This window comes from Gorilla gorilla, chromosome 1 (genome assembly GCF_029281585.2).
Source record: "Gorilla gorilla gorilla isolate KB3781 chromosome 1, NHGRI_mGorGor1-v2.1_pri, whole genome shotgun sequence".
Lineage (NCBI taxonomy): Eukaryota > Metazoa > Chordata > Mammalia > Primates > Hominidae > Gorilla > Gorilla gorilla.
Window position 1 is genome coordinate 75,320,631 of NC_073224.2, and position 18,421 is coordinate 75,339,051.

At 46.8% G+C, this 18,421-nt stretch overlaps 1 protein-coding gene and 1 long non-coding RNA gene across 2 annotated transcripts in view; one reads left to right on the forward strand and one right to left on the reverse strand.

Moving 5' to 3' along the window:
• Positions 1 to 18,421, reverse strand: part of CACNA1E (calcium voltage-gated channel subunit alpha1 E) — a 497,630-nt gene that overhangs the window by 328,998 nt on the left and 150,211 nt on the right. The window contains exon 3 of the mRNA XM_063710329.1: positions 2,057 to 2,323. Coding sequence (XP_063566399.1) covers positions 2,057 to 2,323 — 267 coding nt within the window. The remainder of the gene's footprint in view (positions 1 to 2,056; positions 2,324 to 18,421) is intronic.
• LOC129527983 (uncharacterized) overlaps positions 4,446 to 18,421 on the forward strand; it is a 33,969-nt gene continuing 19,993 nt past the window's right edge. The window contains exon 1 of the long non-coding RNA XR_008673101.1: positions 4,446 to 4,527. This is a non-coding gene — a long non-coding RNA (uncharacterized lncRNA). The remainder of the gene's footprint in view (positions 4,528 to 18,421) is intronic.

An 18,421-nucleotide genomic window follows, 5' to 3' on the forward strand; every position in this document is an offset into this window, starting at 1 on the left:
AAACGTGAAAAAAGGTGACCGCGTGGTGTAGGAAACGTGCCTGGTTTCTCAGCTCCAAGGCTGGGCCCGGCCAGAAGTACCCGAGGTGCTGAACCCGGGTAACTGGGGAGCCCCGGGCCGCCGGGAGTTTCAGCGGCGCTGTCCGAGGTGCCAACGATGGCTGCTGGCACACTTTGCCACCCGCGGGGCGGTTGGGCGGCTTTGTCTACCGCAAAGAAACGGGAGGGCGCCTGTCTGAATAAACACGCCCCTAAGAGAGGCGCACAGCAAGGCAGCACCTGGTGGATGGGAAGATTTAGAGAACCGTAGAAGCCGAGTGAGAAAGGAGGGCCCAGCTGGGAAATCCGTAGACTGCCTAGAGGAATATTTGCAGCCGCAGCACACAACACAATGAGATCTGTCCGCTTTGTGCAGCGCACCGGCAGGCGTGACTGCAGGGACCCGACCCCTCCCCCGCCCGAAACCTCCACCCTAGCTAGATACGTTCAACTCAGGCAATGGATGGCCTGGGATCACTCTGTGAGAGTGGAGCAGGGGAGCGGGATGCAGAGAGGAGAGAGGGAGAAGCCCAGCCGGGGTTGCTGTGGGAGGATGCGAACAGCAGCAGGAAGAATATCTGCTTAGAGATGCTCCTTCGTTTCTAATGAGGGGTGCTGCCTAGAAGCACCACGCGCCAGCCAATCACCGAGCTGCTGAGGCAGGGAACTAGAGAAGAAGGGGAAGGCCAGAGACTGGGGTTGGGGGAGTAGGGAGATGCCCAGGCCCTGGGGGAAATGAGCCGCGTGTCTGGCTAATACTAGAGACCCAAGGCAGCTCCAGCTGCCTCACTGCTGCACACCTGGACGGTGGGGATGGGAAAGAGGGAGAATAGGGGAGAAAAGAAGGGGCCTCCATTGCAGATGCATCCCTCCCAAATCTCCCTCCCAAAGTCCCATGTCTCCAACCCCATCCCCATATTTAACGCCAGACCACTAGCTTGCCTCCTACTAATCCCCTTCACTGCCTCACCACCCCCAATTCCCAATGGCCTTGCCAGGCGTCCAATCCTTAGTGAAGAACAAGGCAGTGAGCTGCCTAATCAGCAGCCTGCATTTGGTGCACTTGATTAAACCTGCAAAGAAGCTCCTTCCATGCCTGTTCACCCTGACACCACCACCATCAGAGATGGCCCCCACCAGTGCTTTGGGGAGAGCAGTTCCTTTGGAACTAGGGAGAGAGAGACTGCATGCACACCTCTGGCCTCAGCGGATGAATTCAGGCCCAGCTGATCCACCTGGATCCTGGATACTGGGAGAGCAATCAGCTGGGTCAAGCACTAAGAAGCAAGAGTACCCAACCAAGGACCAAGGACAGGACGGGCCTGATGAGCTGCTCTTTCTTGGCTGAGAGGAGAACTCCAAGTTTGAGCTCCTTGGGCTGTGGCAACAGAGATCACCTCCCCTGACAGACACTCACTCATGCCACTTTCAGTGGAACTTAAACTTAAGTCCCTAGAGTTAGCTGAGTCCCCACCCAAAAGCCTGTTTTATTTATTCATTTGTCTATCTGTACACAGGGTTTTGGCCCTGGGAACTTCTGAACTGATAAATCCCCTCATGGAGCCTTGACTTCCCTACAGGAAGACAGTGCGGTGTCTCCTGGCTGGTGGGGATACAGGCAGAGTGGCTGGCTTAAAGAAAGGAAAATGAGAATTGATTATGAAAGGAAGCATTGGGGCAACCCAATCTATGTAGAGGGCGGCATGTGAAGGGAGTAGGGGTGGGGAGGGGGCTGGGAATCAGACAAAGCCCAGCCCAGAAAGGGATGCACCCAGGGACACTAAAGATTTCCACATAGGAAAAATAAAAAACCAAAAGTCTTACCTTGAAAAACACTAGTGCCCAAACGGGTCCCCACGGCACCAAGCTTGCCCCTTAGATGCACCGAAGAGTGTGCTTCAGCAAAGGGGCAAATTGGCACCAAGAAGGGGTGGGGGATACATTCCATGCTAGGTACCCCCCTTCACCCGAAGAAATGCAAAGGGGGAGAGGGAGTTATGGTGGGCAAGAAAGGATATGGCCAATCGATGAGCTTCTTGGCATATTTCCTGACAATGTTATCTTCTCCGAAGATGAACAGGGATCTGTTGACGGTGAAACAGTTCTGCCGGACGGGAATGGGGTTGTACAAAGCCATAGTCCGCGCCCTCTGCGCTTTCGTCTGCTTGTAGGCGGCCGCCTGCCCCGAGGCCGGCACTGGGGTTCCTTGCCGGTTCCTGCTCTGGTCCGAGTCTCCATCGCCGGACCCTGGCCTGGCGACCACCGCCTCCCCGAAGCGAGCCATCCTGAGGTTTAAACAGACAGAAGACACACAAAGGTGATCGCGGCCGAACACCCGCACACAGCAACAAGCAGAAAGACACACGGAGACTCAGAGCCGCATCCAGACAAGCACGGGGACCACCGCCTCTGGGGAGCTCCGCGAGCTCTTCGGAGAGGCAGCAGCAGCAGCCCGCCGCTGTGAACTGTTGAATCTAAATGCAACCTCTGCGAAGCTCCATTCCTCAAGAAGGAAAAAAAAAGAAAAAAAAAGCGGGTGGTAGGGCTTGGGGGTGCTCAGTTTCTGGAGGAAAATATTTTTTTCAAAATGCCAGTGTGTGGTGGTGTTCAGGGACCAGAGAGGAGAGGGGTGGAGTAGGCTGCTCTTCAAACATAGCTCCTCTTCTGGCAGACGCACCACCTAGTTCAGGGAGAGAGGCAGGCACCGGCCCGCTAGGTAACAGTTTGGTGATTTATTGGTTGGGGGAAGGGGTGGGAAGGAGGGGAAAATGAAAACAAAAGAACTTAAAAAAATAATAAACAAAGACGAGGACGGGGTTACGATGACATGCTTTATAACGCCAGCCCCTGCAAGTCCATCTAAGAAATTCCACCGCGAAGACTTGGGTCTTTATATCTGCCAGCAGAGACGCATCCAAAGGTTGGAGAAAGAGGGAGGGAGGTGGGGAGAGCGATATTGAGGTTCCTGCGTAAACCGCAATGCCCCAAACCTCAAAATAAGAAGTCGATCCAAGCGAAAAGGGACAAATGACTTCAAAGCTCCTGCGCTTGGGCTAGAAGTTGAGCAGCATCCAGAGAGCAGCGAAGCCTGAGTGCCAGCATCCGCCCGGAGCGCTCGCCACCGCCGCCTCCCCGGATCAGCATGCAACAGCGATCCGCGGCTGCGCCGCCGAGAGGGCGGGAGCGCGAGCGAGCGGGCGGGCGGCGAGCACCGGCGGGCGAGGAACAGGTTGCAGCCGAGACTCGCGGCGGCCTGGCACCACACTTGTCCACAGACCGAACTTCCTCACTAACGGCTCGGTCTCCCTCTTCCCCGCAGGCAGCGCCCTCGGCGGAGCACTGGAGAAGATGCGGAAGGAGAAGGGGGAGGCGAGGCAGGGGACAGCGAGCGGCGCGCAGAGGCGCAGCGAGGCGCGCAAGAGCGCTGGGAGAAGCGGGGGAGGAGCTGGCCAGGCGGGAGGGGCGGGGACGCAGCCGGAAGGCTGGAGGTTCCTGGGAGGTGAGGCTGGCTTGCCTTCTTGATTCATGTGGCCAAAGGGTAGCAGCCACCTCTGCAAAGGTCCAGTGAAGAGTCCCCTTTCCCCCAAGTAATGCCGAGAAGAGAGAGGCAGGTGCAGCCAGCGATGCGGCGGAGTCTCCGCAAGAGAGCGAGGGCCTGGCGTGGGGCGCACACGCACGCGCGTCTTGGGTCCCTGCAGAGAGGTGTCCCCAGTGCTGTGCCCTGTTCGGTGCCGGGAGCGGTGCCACGGGCCCGCCGCCGCCCTAGTGAGGTGTCGGGGCCTTTGCGCGCCTAGCGCCGTGGCCGCGTCGCCGCTCCTCCGCACCTCCCAGGCTCCACGAACACGGCCAGGGATTTCCAAGTAGAGGGCAGAACCCTCTCCCCATCTCCCCACTTAGCACCTGGGAGGCCCTGTGGAGGAGGCTAGGACCTCTGGGGGTTCCACACTCTGCTGGTGGTGCTGGCTCCTGGCGGGAGCTTCTGCCCTCACGGGGCGGCCTCCCGGTTCCGCTGTAGGAAAGCCCTGCCCGACCTCTCCTGGAAGGGCCCTCCATGGTGAGTTATGGGCTAAAACTACCCTTCTCGAAATGCGAACAATTAGAAGGATCCTCCCGCCCCCCATCCTTTACTCCCAAATAAGCTCCACGGACTTTCTCAAACCCAACCCATTAATGTAGAAAAAAAAAATAGAATTGGTATCTGAGCTGCAGAGGTGGGAAAGGTGGACTCCAAGCCCCAGGGAAAGAGCTCCTGTTTAGCCGCCAAGCCCTTCCCCACAGGTGACTGGTGGTTTGAACTGAGGGCAGGGACCAGCTGTCCCCTCCCATGTCCACACTAGCTGGGGCACACCGTCCTCTGCGTTTTCCTGCCTTGGCTCAACACATAGGCCTCTCCAAATCCTCCCAACCAGAACAATGGAAGGGAAGAAGGAAAGGAGGGGCTGAGGAAGGAAACAGACACTGACCAAAGCCCAGAGGTTGGAAACCATGGGTGAGTATGGCTTCACGCCTATGAAGTGAGATTAACTGTTGAGAAGTGAGGTGATGTCTGAGTGCATGGCATGTGTGTTTCTATGGGTATGTGTCTGTCTGTGGGCAAGGCCCTGTGAGCACTGACATGTGTCTGTTGTGTGAGAATGTATGTGAGTGTGTGTGTGTGTGTGTGTGAAGGAAAATTCTCTACTAGAAATCCAAAGGAATGGTCTCAACATGTCCAGCCTGCTGCCCTTGGGGAAGGCATTTGACCTTTGGATTCAGGGGAGCCCATTTCAGGTGAAATTACTATTCAAGGTGAGTCAGCTGTAATTGTTACTTCGATTTCACTTTACTGCCTTACTCTGTCCTTCCTCCTGCTTTAATCAGAGGGTCCTCTTCTGTCTGAATACCTAGTCAGTCGTGAAACGGAGGGAGGGTGGTGCTGTGAACCATGAAGTCCCATCAGCCAGTCACTTAGAACTAGTCCCAAGTGGCTATCTCAGTATCCCTGTAAACTACATAGGGTTAGAAAAAGGGCTTTCAGAAATTATTAAGTGTATGTTGCTGCTTTCAGACAGTACCATAATCCATAGCACAAAATTCATTCAAATCATTAGAGAAGTATCTTTGAGTCCCTTCCAGGTGCCAGGCACTGTTTTAGGCACTGAGGATACTATAATGAACAAGATGGATGATGACATAAATCATGTACCTTTTTACACTAGATTATACTAGATTGTATAACCTCGCAGGCCAGAAAGCTTCATGAACTTCACTCTCATGCTGTCACCTCACCCCTTTCCTTTGTGGTTCTGCCTCAGCAGGCTGGCGGCATACCTTCTTAATGCCCAGAATAAGCAGGGCTCACTAGCCTTTTACTTCCCAGACGTAGTTCTTGGAACATCCGAGATCCCCGACTTGTCTCTTCAATGTTATCAGATGTCAGCAGAGATCCAGTATTCCACGTCCTGTGTTCTCTTTGGCTGTTGTAATTCTTCAGAGACCTAGAATACTCAAGATGGGATACTACATGTGCAAATGCGACGACACACTGGAGTTGATATCTGCCTTCTTGCCTTCCAAGGAGACAGGAATCATAAATGCATAGGTTGGGAATTAATGTGGAATACCTTAGGGAGTTTCAGCACCTATGTGAGTTAAAAGGGATAATTCTTGGAGGGTGCAGCCAAAAAGGAAAGGGGCAAACATAATGGCATAAATGGCTTTGTGAAGAGACTTGGCCTAAGGGCAGCAGTGCTAGCAGGAAGACAGACTCTCATCTTCCACCCCCACCTGGCTGTCATAGCTCTTGAGAGCTTTGAGATCTATGAATTTCTATACTGGTTTCATACTCTCTAATCCCCCATTCTACCAGCCCCCAAGGCAGCTACAGTTGTTGTTTTTATTTTTTTTATAGAGACGACGGTCTCACTATGTTGTCCTAGCTGGCAACTCCTAGGCTCAAGCAATCCACCTGCCTCAGCCTCCCAAAGTGCTAGCATGAGCCATTGCGCCCCGCCAGTGGCTACAATTTTAATGGTTGAATAATATATGTGTTTAATAGTTTTCAGTTTACATAAGCCCCACAGCTGAGCCTGACTCCAAACTTCTGAGGTGAGCCTGGTAACACATGTATCACGACCCTTGACAGACAAAGCAGCAGAGTTTCAGCAACGTTAAGCCGTTTGCCCACATCTGATAAGCGGCAGAGTGTGGACTTCTAACACATCTGACTTCCAATCTGCGGCTCTTTCTAAAACCCATGCTGCCCTTCAGGACAGCAATAGGGTAATTCTAAATTGTTTATCAAGAGAAGAAACTATACAATGACACTAAGCCTATGGAAATGCTATGCTTACCATCCTCAAATTGAATTTGATCAGAGGCCAAGTGTTCCTGGCACCATGCCCTCAAGATCCAGGAGGATCCTCAGAAAAAGTTCATGACCAGAATACTGTAGTCATGCAGTATTGCATGACTTCATATGGGAATTTCTTCATATGGGAATTTGGTGGGCATTCTCCTTCCAGTGCCCCAAGTTCCACTGTCCTATTAAGGATCCACAAATGGAAATGTGGAAAATCAGCAATTAGTCATAACTCTGATTGGAAACCAGTTTGAAGACCATCTGAAAAATCCCTTTCCAGTCTCAGAGGGACAGTAACTGTATTTTCCTGTTGTCAGAGCACCATCTACTGGTCACTGAGCACGAGTGCTTGGCAGCCCAGCACCCCATGCACCATGCCTCAGAGCTTAGATATTCCTAGGCTCTGACCTCTTGTCAACAGCCCTCTACTCCCCTATGGGACTTTGTTGAGGTACTAAATTTCACCACAATGCAGCCAGCCCATCTCACAGTAGTTGGAAAGTGCAGCCCCACACACACCCTCCCAAGTTAAGATGGGGTTACCAAATGCTCCACATGTTTTTCTGAAAGCAATGACCTGCAAAGTGGAAACCCGACAGGAGCTAAGGAGGCAAGTGGAAAACTTTCCTACTTTATAAAGCCCATGAAGACTATTACATTTCAAAGCATTTATCCTGCAGCCCCTCTACTGCAGTGTATCATCGAGCTGCAATCAGGTGTGAAGGGGACTGGTAGGTAGTCCCTCCAGCCTCTTCTGGAAAAGGCAGAAAACAAGGTGTCCACACTGCCCCAGATCAGGCAGCCTGTGGTAGTTTGTACTAAGACAGATGGACATGAGTGGCAAAGTTGGAGAAGCAGTTGGCCTATTACCCTCATTCTTAAGCTCTTCCCAGATCTGTCAGGCCTTGGGCCATCTTCATAAGAGATTTTTCACCCATCACTGAGAAGTCTGTGAATGTGGGCTTCATCCAAATGGCCTGTGCCCCTCCCACCAGGCCTGCTCCTTCATCTTCCCTCACCCTGCCAGTTACACTCAGATAGCTTATGCTTAAGTTATCAGAGCCCCTTTTGTTCTATTTTTCCTCCGTTGAGCTTTTCCAAGAAATAGACTCTTATGCAAAGCAGTGCTCTAAGGAACATAATGCAGAGAGGATTTGGGAGTGGGTTCTTAAGAAAAAAGTTGGCAGGAGACCATGTGCAAATGCATAGTGGAGCAGAGGAGCATTATGGCAATGCAGACATCTTGGGAGTCTGGTGGCTTTCACAATACCTCACAGCCCTTACTAGGGTGAAAACATAACTTCACATCCTTATGTAATGTCCGTCCCTAGAATCAGCATCTCTCAAACCTAAGCCTGAGAAGCCCCACACTCCAACATGCTATCAGCTAACCACAGGTCAGCAAAGTTGGTTTTAAAATGTTTTAAAAACCATTCATTTATGACAACCCATCACTTCCTGGGTGCCAACCGTAATGTTTTCTCATTGCATCTTTGCAGAAGGACTGTGAGGCACATCCTGTTATCTGAACACCCAGAGGGTCAGGGACTTGTCCAAGTGCACAGAGCTAGGCAATAGCAGAGCTGGATCTCCTAATAATAAGAACAGGATTCTTCACAATATGTGACCATTATTAACATACTGCATGTCAAAATAATATTTTCCTTGCTTAAGAGTCAAGTTATAGGCAGGATCTTGAGCTTTAGAGAGGTAAGGCATGACCTTGAACCAGCGAGTCTCCCAGAGGGTTTAATTGTTAAGAATAATACCATTCTGCTCCACTGGGCTGTTGTGAAAATTAAGTTAGTTTATATGCATAAAGCTCTTAGATCAGTACCTTGCACACAATAAGTAAGTGCTACATAAGTACTTGTTATGTACATTTCACCTTCAGTAGCTGTGACCACGGTAACACACTGGAAACACTGCATGTCTACAGACTTTGTTTCTGAAAGCCAACTTCAGAAGTGCAGCCAGGGATGAACACACTCTGTTGTGCGGGGGATGGACAGAGGAGCAGAGACATGTAAGTGCCTGAGATCAGGTCAGAAAGAGGAATGGAAGAAAAAAGGAAAAAAAAATAGTAGAGACCAGTGTCTGGAGACCCAAAGGCCATGATACCTGAGAGAGCTGTGTGTTTGTTTACTTATTCATGAATTCATAAACCCATTTAACAAATACTCATTAATCCCCTTTGATGTGCCACACATTGTTCTCAGGGATTCTGGGGCTCAGAGATAAATTAGACACAGTCATAGCCTCTAAAAACTTACAGTTCAAAAGAGGAGAAGGGAAAACATACCCACAAAGGGCTCGAATACAAGGCGGGATGTGGAGTGCACCACAGGAGAGTACTGGGAGAGAACAGAGCAGGGAGCCATCCCCTCCCACTGGAGGCAGCTGGAAAAGGGAAGAATACAAAAGAGATCTCTTTGAAGAGCTAGTTTATTGGAGGCATGGAGCAGCAGCCTGGAGCATGAATGTTTAGGATGTTTTGGGGGGTGGGGAGGGGGGCAGTACACAAGATGCATGGAGTTAATTAGTCAATCAGCATTTTTATTTTCTTTCAATATATCTAGGATCACGAAGATTATAGCATTACCACTTCAAGCCTTTCTTTTCCATAAGATGAGGTCACTTTTCAGCCCAGAGAAAAGCCAAAAATATGCTTACCCTAATAGATATTAAGCTTTATTGGGAAAGTTGATTTGGAGGTTCGGAGTTTAGCCCCAGACAGCAAAGGATCCCATGCCCATCACTGTCTACCTCCCTTCCCACCCTCAGGGCCCAACCTTGCTGCTCAGCCAAGGCAAAGTGCAGCAGGAGGACTCAGCAGCGCCCCAGCTCCCACTGATGGGGGTGAGCAGAGGGTGAGAACAACCGGCAGGAGCACATCCATCCATCCACCCCCACGGCCTCTTGACTCAGAAAACACAACACAGCCCACACCTTGCAAAGCTCGTTCAGCCCGGGTGGGCTCAGGCCGATTCGTTCATTTAGCAGACATGCAGTGAGCACCTTCCACGTGTCAGGTATCATGTCAGGGGCTAGCCCAAAGGAGGCAGTGCCTAGGAGAAGGTGCCCAGGTTGAATTCGTGTCTTGCCTGGTCTTGATCCACTCCCTACATTTCACTCTTGAAGATAATGCCGCAGTAACAGAAAATGCAGCTCACAGCTGCAGTCAAGCCTAAAGGGGCCCTGAAGGCCCAGAGAAAGAGAATAAGATTCCACTGCACCCACAAATCTTGCCTCTCCAAGAACCCTTTGTGTTGGAATCATCAGCAGATTAAGCCACCACCTGTCCATCACCACACCCTCTCTCTCCCACTCTCTCCTACACTGAGCAGCTGGTTACACCCACCTAGTATAAAATAATCAAAGTGAAGAAGGCATTCCCATATGATATGGACTTAAGGCCAGTTTTGAAATATACACCTGGGCAGGCCATTTACTAGCTCTGCCCCTTCCACTCCACAGAAATTGCTCTAAGACTCCCACTGAACCCCTGATGGTCCCTTTTTTTACCCTCTTACTTGACCACTCTGCAGCATTTGACACCACTGGCCTCCCCCTCTCCTCAGAGGTCATCCTTCTTGGCATCCCAGCCACCACATCTCCCAGTTTCTCACCGTTTCCTTCTCTTCCTCTTACTGCTCTCATCTGTAGGGCACCCATGGGTCTGTCCCCAACCCCTTTCCTCTGTCTGACTTCTCTCCCTTCAAGATTATATCCTTACCTGCCATTTCAACTACCCCCTCCACACCACATCTAGCTCCTAGACCTCACCTTTCGCCTCATTTCCAGACCCAGGTGTCCAGTGAAGTTAGGGGTAGCTGCATATGGATTGTCCCTCATCCCCAGACTCAATATGTGTAAAAGTGACGTCATTGTAAATCCTTCAAAGCAAGCTCCTCCTCCCAAAATGCCAGTTGCTATGCATGTTACATTGTCATCACTTCGGTGGCTCCCCACTGCCTATAAAATGGCCAGACACTTTAGCCTGACAATTCAAGGCAATCAGAATTCAACTTATTTTTCCAACACTATCTCCTCATGTACCATAGTATGAGGTACATAAACAAACGTGTCATGCCCACTCCTGCCTCAAAGCCCTGCTCACAGCGCCTGCTTCACACTGCCCCAAAAACATTCTTCCTCTTTTCTGCTTCTCCCACTCCTAGGCATCCTTCTATGCATGGTTCAGTTCAAATCTGCTCTCCCACAAAGCCTTTCATAATCGCTCCAACACTGACCTGTACCTCCTATAAACTCACAGAATTTCTGTATCGTTCATAGTACTGTTTTATCACTGATATTGTCATAACTGTAACTTTGCCATTATATTCATATTTAGTTTTTCAATTATGTATGCCTTGTCTCCTCAACTATGGTGTAAGCTTCTCAGGAGTAGAGGACATATCTTTCTCTTTGTTCTTTTACCTAGAGTGCCTGCATTATGTTATCCTCATAGCAAGCCTTTGCAAAATAAATTGTCAGTGAATGCATGGATCTCCTGCAACTGTTATTGGCGAAAAACAGCTTGGGCATCAATCAGGTATCTGGGCCCTGTCTGAGGAGCTACCCTTCCCCTAACACATTCTAGCTCTGACTAGAAGCCTCTCTCTGCTGCCAGGTGTTCCCAGCTGTTTCTTGTGAGTTGAGTGGACATCAACCCAGATCATATAAACAGGAATAAATATATATCAAAAAGGGGTACTTACTTCCCTTGTAGGAAATTAAGTGCCTCTAACTCAGGGGTAACTTCTCCAGCACACTAACTGCCCAAGCACCATCTTATCAATCATTAAACAATAGGGTTCATTGTCTTATGAGGAATATTTCTTGCTCTTAGAAACGGATTTGAAATAAGATCTGGGGAATCAGTTATTAAAAGGAAACAGCTCCCCACCTAAAGAATATTTTGAGATCCCTTTCCGCAGAAAATTAAACATAAGATAATAAAGTCCTGCTTCAAAAAAAACCCATATCAACTACAGTATTAATTCGTTCTATCTCTTCTTTACAAAAAGGCAAATGTCATCATGCCTATTTCTCTTATGAAGAATTACATATGAAAATGACACACACATGTTTGCAAAGACATGCACTAGATTCTGATGTGATCTCACGTTCTGCCAGCCAAGTGTACAAACATGCAGGTTATCTTCCCATGCTACGGGAAGTTTTCAGACAGGCTTAATACAGTACATTCAAATGTGAAGAATTACAGGCTCTTTTGCAGGTTTCTGAATATTCCTAATGTGCCGTTTACAAATTGGAAAGGTGGAAATGTAATTCTCAATCAAGAGAGAATTTCTGAAATCCTCCTAACACCACTGACAAGCCAACTCCTTGGACACACACATATACATGCACTCAAGATTTAGCTTTTTCCTTTAAAGACTTGTATTTTTTCACAAAACCACCCCATCACTGGATCATATTTTTCAATAATATTCTTCCATATGTAGTCAAGTATTAATAGAATAATTCAAAGTTTCCAGTTATGCTACTTTCCTTTTGTTTAAATAATCTCTATTTTCATATTGCAAATTCTGGAGCTATAAAAAAAAGAAAAATGGACATGGATCAAACAAATAAAGAATAATTACAAAGAAAAGTATAGGTGATGCTGTTTATAATATTATTTGTCCTAGGTATTAAGTACTTACAATGTGCAAGGCTCCATGCTAACCAGATTCACTTTCCTTATTTCTCAAAATAAGCCCATGTGGTAAGTGCTATTATAAACCCCATTTTACAGGAAGAGAAGCAAGACTGAAAGGGACTAAGTAACTTCCCTGGTGGTCACATAGGTGGTGGGTGACATAGCAAAAGATCAATCCTAGGTCACCCTGACTTCAAAACCCATTATCTTAGCCACTTTAATTCATCTCGCTGATATCATTAATAGAAATTTGAGCTAGAGAATAGAGATTTCATGATGATTCTACAGTTCCAAGAGGCAAGAATATATCCAGACTCTACAGATGGTGCCGAAGGGCCTCAGAATAAATGAGTTATCAGGGTGGAAACAACACCAGGAGACTTGCACCTCAGTCCTGGTTGGGTTTATATCCTTACATGCAAAAATGGCAAAAGTAGTACCTGCCCTCTGAATCGCATGGGGCTACTAATAAACCAAATGTGATGATACATTCGTAGCCCAACCTGCTCCTCCTACTGCTGCTGTCATTTTGCATTGCAATATCCCAGAGCAACAGGAGTCAGATCAAGAACTGAGTGCTAATTCAAAAATTATTTCAACCCTTCAAAACTCTCAAAATTCAAAGGGTATGCTATTGCCCGTAATTTATGCATAATGAGCATGGTTTTACACCATTTACTTGTTTTTCAATGAATGGCTAAGTCTATCCAAAATGTCCCAACCCTGAGCTCCCTGGTAGGTCAGCCTCAGTTAGCTATCTGCAGAAGGTATCAGCCAAACTCTGGAGAGGTCAGTAAGGGAGGGAAGGGAGCAAGGGGGAAAGGATAGTTGTTCAGTCATAGAAAACAAGGGTCTGCTGCACCGTCGATACAAATATTATGCAGTGTTCAGCAAATCAAAGGGTAGCACTGTTCCTACCATTCAGGAACATCGATCCTGATCATTAGTTCTGGCTTTAATTTTTTTTCACAAATACTTCTGCTGCCAGCCCATGCCACTAAAGGACTCAGCAAATTTAAATCCTCCTGCATCTCAACTTGTTTTCCTGCCTGCACTCCAGCAGGTAAAACACCCACAGACTCACAGTGCTCTGGGCTGTAGAATTCACAGGAGTCTATAATGTTCAGGTTATTTTTAAACTTTCAGGCCACTCTCCCTCCCCACGAACAGCAGGCCTGCCATTTAGAACGGTGTTTAACCCACACCCCACCTGCTTTGAAACTTCAGCTTTTTGTGTTAAAAGAAGCAATACCTCAAGTGCGCACGCACACACACACGCACGCGTGCATCTAAAACCTGAAGACAGTCACCAGCTCACTGGGGCTGAAAGACCCAGCTCACAGAATGATGTTGAGATGGTAGAGATGATGTGTATTAAAATGCTTTGTAAACTCAGTGTCATGCCACTGTAGGTGGTATTACTATTATATTTACAGGTACAGATACCAGGCATTATAGGTGATGTCAAAAGACAACTTCCTTTTTTAAAAAATAAATTTTATTATGTACATTTGAGATTTACAATAGGATGTTATCGGATACATACAGATAGTAAAATGGTTACTACAGTGAAGATTAACATCCATTATCTCACATAGTTACTTTTTTGTAACAAGAGCAGCTGATATCTATTTATTTAACACAAGTCTCTAATACAATACGATTTTATTAATTTTATTCCACATGCCCCACATTAGATCTCTATACTCATTCATCCTACATACCTACTTTGTATCCTTTGACCTACATATCCCTACTTCCTCCTCCAGTCCCCACCCCCCACCCACTGGTGCTAACCACTGTTTCATTCCCTTTTTCATTCTACATATGTGAGATCATGCTGTGTCTATTTCACTTAGCATAATGTCCTCCAGGTCCATCCATGTTGGGGCAAATGGCAGGATCTACTTCTTTCTTACAGCAGAATAACAATCCATTGTGTGTGTGTGTGTCTACATACGCCACATTTTGTTTATCCATTCATCCATCGATGAACATTTTGTTTTTTCCATATCCTAGTTATTGTAAATAATGCTGCAATGAACATGAGGATGCAGATACCTTTACGAGGTGGTGATATCAGAAAAGGGATTACTTTCACTGAGGGTGAAAGACCCAGTTTACAGAATGATACTGAGATTGTTGAGATTATATGTATGAAAATTCTTCGTAAACACAGAGTGTCACACCACTGTGGGTGGTATTATTGTTATATTTGCAGGGACAGACACCAGGCATTATAGATGATGTAAAAAAACAAACTTATTTCCAAAAGGGAATTATATCACTATAATCAAAGCATTCAAGGCCCTTTATTTGCCCAAAGAGCCGCACAGAAGTTGGCTAAGAGGTGTTAGGTTATAATTTTCTTCAAATTAATTACATTTTTTTCTTAATTGAAAAACATTGGGAGAAAAGGGAAAGAAATTCTGAAAGCAACTCAACCAAAAGAGTATTAAGTTAAAAAAAAAATCAAAGAAACTCTTCAAAGCAGCAACAGTAACCAACATCTGTGGAAGGCTGAAGCACTATATACGTGTTGCCTCGTTGATCTGCGCAAGAATCCTACAACGTAGGTATGGTTAGCTTCAACCATTTCCCAAATAAGGCAAATAAAGATCAGAGAAACTAAGTTCCTACACTAAGATCACACAGAACTACACTTGGAGCCTGGGCCTGCCAAATGCCAGAGACTACATCTTACTACTGCCCTTTGCTATGGTTTGAATGTTTGCATCACCTTCAAATTTCATGTTAAAACTTAATCCCCAATGCAGAAGTATTAAGAGGTAAAGTCTTTAGGACATGATTAAGCCATCAGGGCTAGTCTTATGGATGGGATTAGTGTTTTATAAAAGGGCTGGAGAGAAGTAGCTAGGCCCTTTTTGTCCATCAGCTGTCTGCCATGTGAGGATACTGCCATCAGCTACTCTGGAGGAAGCAGCATTCAAGGAAGCAGAGACCGTGTCCTCGACAGACATTTAACCTGCCAGCACTTTGATCTTTGACTTCCCAGGCTCCGTAACTGTGAGAAATAAGTTTATGCTGTTTATAAATTACCCGTTCTAGAGTATTTTGTTATAGGAGCAAAAACAGACCAAGACAACCTTACTGCAAGAGACAAGCTGAAGGAGAAATTGTAGCCTGGAACTTAAGACTAGATGAGGAGAGTTTCAAGGGCCTAGCATAGAAGAGCAGGGGGTCACTCAGGACTTGATAAGAGCCAAGCAGTAGGCCCAAAGCCTCCTCCAAGCCATGGCCAAAGGTGAAAAGATAAAAAGTCCCTTTACCTGGGAACTGTAGGCTTTGTGTGAACTACAGATCCCCACATAGCCACTTGGCCATCAAGGCTATGGGGAATAGGATGGTACAGACAAAAATCAATCATAGAAGGTCCCCAAATGTCCTCTCCTTGGTTGTATACCTCTCAGGGGAAAAGGCATTGTTGCCACAGTGCCCTAGGAACCTATTAGAAAATAAATCAAGGCCAGATGTGGCAGTTCACGCCTGTAATCCCAGCACTTTGGGAAGCCAAGATGGGAGGATCACCCAAAGCCAGGAGTTTGAGATCAGCCTGGGCAACATAGAGAGAATAGAGAACATAGAGAATCTGCCTCTACAAGAAATAAAAATAAAAATAAATTAGCCAAGTGTTTTGGCATATGCCTATAATCCCAGCTACTCAAGAGGCTGAGATGGGAGGAATGCTTGAACCCAGGAGTTCAAGGCTGCAGTGAGCTGTGATCACAGCACTACACTCCAACCTGGGTGACAGAGATCCCATCTATAAAAAAAAAATATTTTAGAGACTCCATCTCTAAAAAAAATTAAAATGAATCGCGAGCAGCTCGCTCACGCTCACTTGTGCGCTCTCGTGCTCTCTCTCTCTTGCTCTCTTGCTCTCTTTCTTTCTCTCTCTCACGCTCTCTCTCTCTCACTCTCTCTCTCTGTAAATCTTTTAACCAAAACTCCTAACATGCAGGAGGGATGACTCACTGGAAACCTCCTCCACTCCCCCTCCCTCCTCACCCTCTGGCTGAAGCACTAAGAAGTGATAACATGATAAGGTGGCTCAACACTTTTACAGCTAAATATGTTCCAGGGAATTTTTTCACCCCAAAGTCTGTTTCCCTGGAGGCTATTAGGGTCTGCACACATTCTTATATATTGGGACTCAGCATGAATTGGCTTTCCTCTTCCTGCCTCCCTCAGGAGCATTTCCAAACTCCTCCTTCTACCTCCCTAACTGCCCCTTCATCTTCTTCACCTTTCCTTCTCCTGCCTCCTAAATGTGAACATTCCTCAGATCCCGGTTTCTGCCTTCTTTACTATGTATGCACTCTCTCGGTGATCTCATCCATATGGATGGCTTCAAATAAAGCTAATATCCAGAAGACTTCCAAACCTTTATCTTTGGCTCTGTTTTTTGTTGGTTTTTGTTTTTGTTTTTGTCTGGTACTATATTCACCATGGCTCAAATGGGCACCTCCACCTGGACGGCCTGACAGCACCATGAATCAGTTTGTTTAAAAGCAAACTCATCCTCTTTCTCTACAAACCAGCTCCCTCCTAGGTCTCTAATGCTGTTTGCAGCATTGCAGTCTCCCCCTAACTCAGGCACAAAACTTTGGCTGCATCCTTGACTCCAACTCCCACAACAAGCATTCCCCAAGCCCTGTCATTTTTCTCTCTGTGCCACTGTCACAGTCTTCCTGTCCTTTCCATTTGCACCACCACCCCTCAAGTCAGTATTACCTTCCATTCAGGAGATGGGCAGAGTCTCCTCATCCATCTTCCTCTTCCAGGTTCTACCACAAAAATTCATTGCACAGCTCAACTCTGACCCTATCTCACCTTTCAGTGCAATAAAATTGAAGCGCTTGTACAATGTTGTATCCCCAATGCCTAGAACAGTATCTGGTTAAAAAAAAAAATTTTAATAATTTTTTTGTTGTTGTTGAATGAATGAATGAGTTTTCTAGTGCCTATCAAATATAACTATCCAATCATAAGATCTTATCATCTTAGGGTTGAAAGAAAACTTAAATGTCATCCAGTCTAAGTCCTTATTACCTGCCATTATGCTCCTAGCAATATCTCCTACTACTGCTCCAATGAAGCAGGACTGTTAACCCTTCCCTGAGAACACCTTGTAATTGTCCTCCTCCATATCATTTCTCATTTTCTTTCTCCCTTCCTTACCCCTTCTTCCATAGCCACCTGCCAAAAAATTATTTAGACTTAAAAGCCCAGCCCATATGCTACCTCCCTTATGAAGCAATTTGTGGTCATATGACAAAAGTGATCTCTCTCTCCTCTGAGTACTGCTGGCACTTTATGTCACCCTGCCTCAGATACTGTGGTGTACACATCTTGGCTCCCCACTATACTACAAGGGGCTTGGCTCATTCATCTTTGCACTCTCCATAGTAACTAATGCACTGCCTTATGTCTAGTGGACTCTGAATACATGTTTATTAAATGAATGAATAAATGCATAAATAAATGAATGGAAACTATAAACAAAGCCAAATGGACACAAGCAGGACATGGACTCCTTAGGATCTGCACCATGTTGGGAAGGTGCTACAGCTGATAAAACCGTTCTGGAGACAATCAGTTCAGCTCAAGGAAGCCTGTCCTCAACCCTCCCCTCACAGGTGCAAGTGCAACTCGCAAACCTAACATGACAAGACCAATGACCCAATGCGTGGAGGCAGACACAGTGGTCACCGTGAACCTGCAAAGCTCACATCTCGAGTACAATATTTTGTTCTTTGGTAGAAAATTGGGGAACGTTTTCAACTAATTTCATTTCCTCCATGTATCTAGAGATGTGATGTGGGTTGAAGTGCTCTCTGTTAGACAGATGGGTAATAACCTAATCTAGCCACACACATCAACCTCTTCTTCTAACCCCTCCATGTTGCAGATAAGAAAAGACATGTAGAGAAGGGTGTCTTAAGCTCAGCATTATTGGCATTTCTGAGTCAGATAATTCTTTGTCATAGGGGATGCCCTTGCACTGCAGGATATTCAGCAGCATCCCTGGCCTGTAGCCACTAGACACCAGATATACTTCCCCCACTCAGCTGTGACAATCAAAAATGTTTCCAAACATTGCTAAATGACCCTTGGGGCTCAAATCACCTCCCAGTTGAGACTCCTGGTGTAGAATAATTAAATAGATTGCTCTAGCTCATAGGACTCATCAACATCATGACCAGGAATGCAGGAACCCCAGTGGAATGCATTTGCCTCACTATGTACACTTTCATTTTCTCCCTCATATCTAGTAAGTCACAGCCTTTGAGAGTTGGAGTGAACTCAGAGCTGCACCTCTGTTTTTCTGATGGTCTCATAGGCCTGCACAGG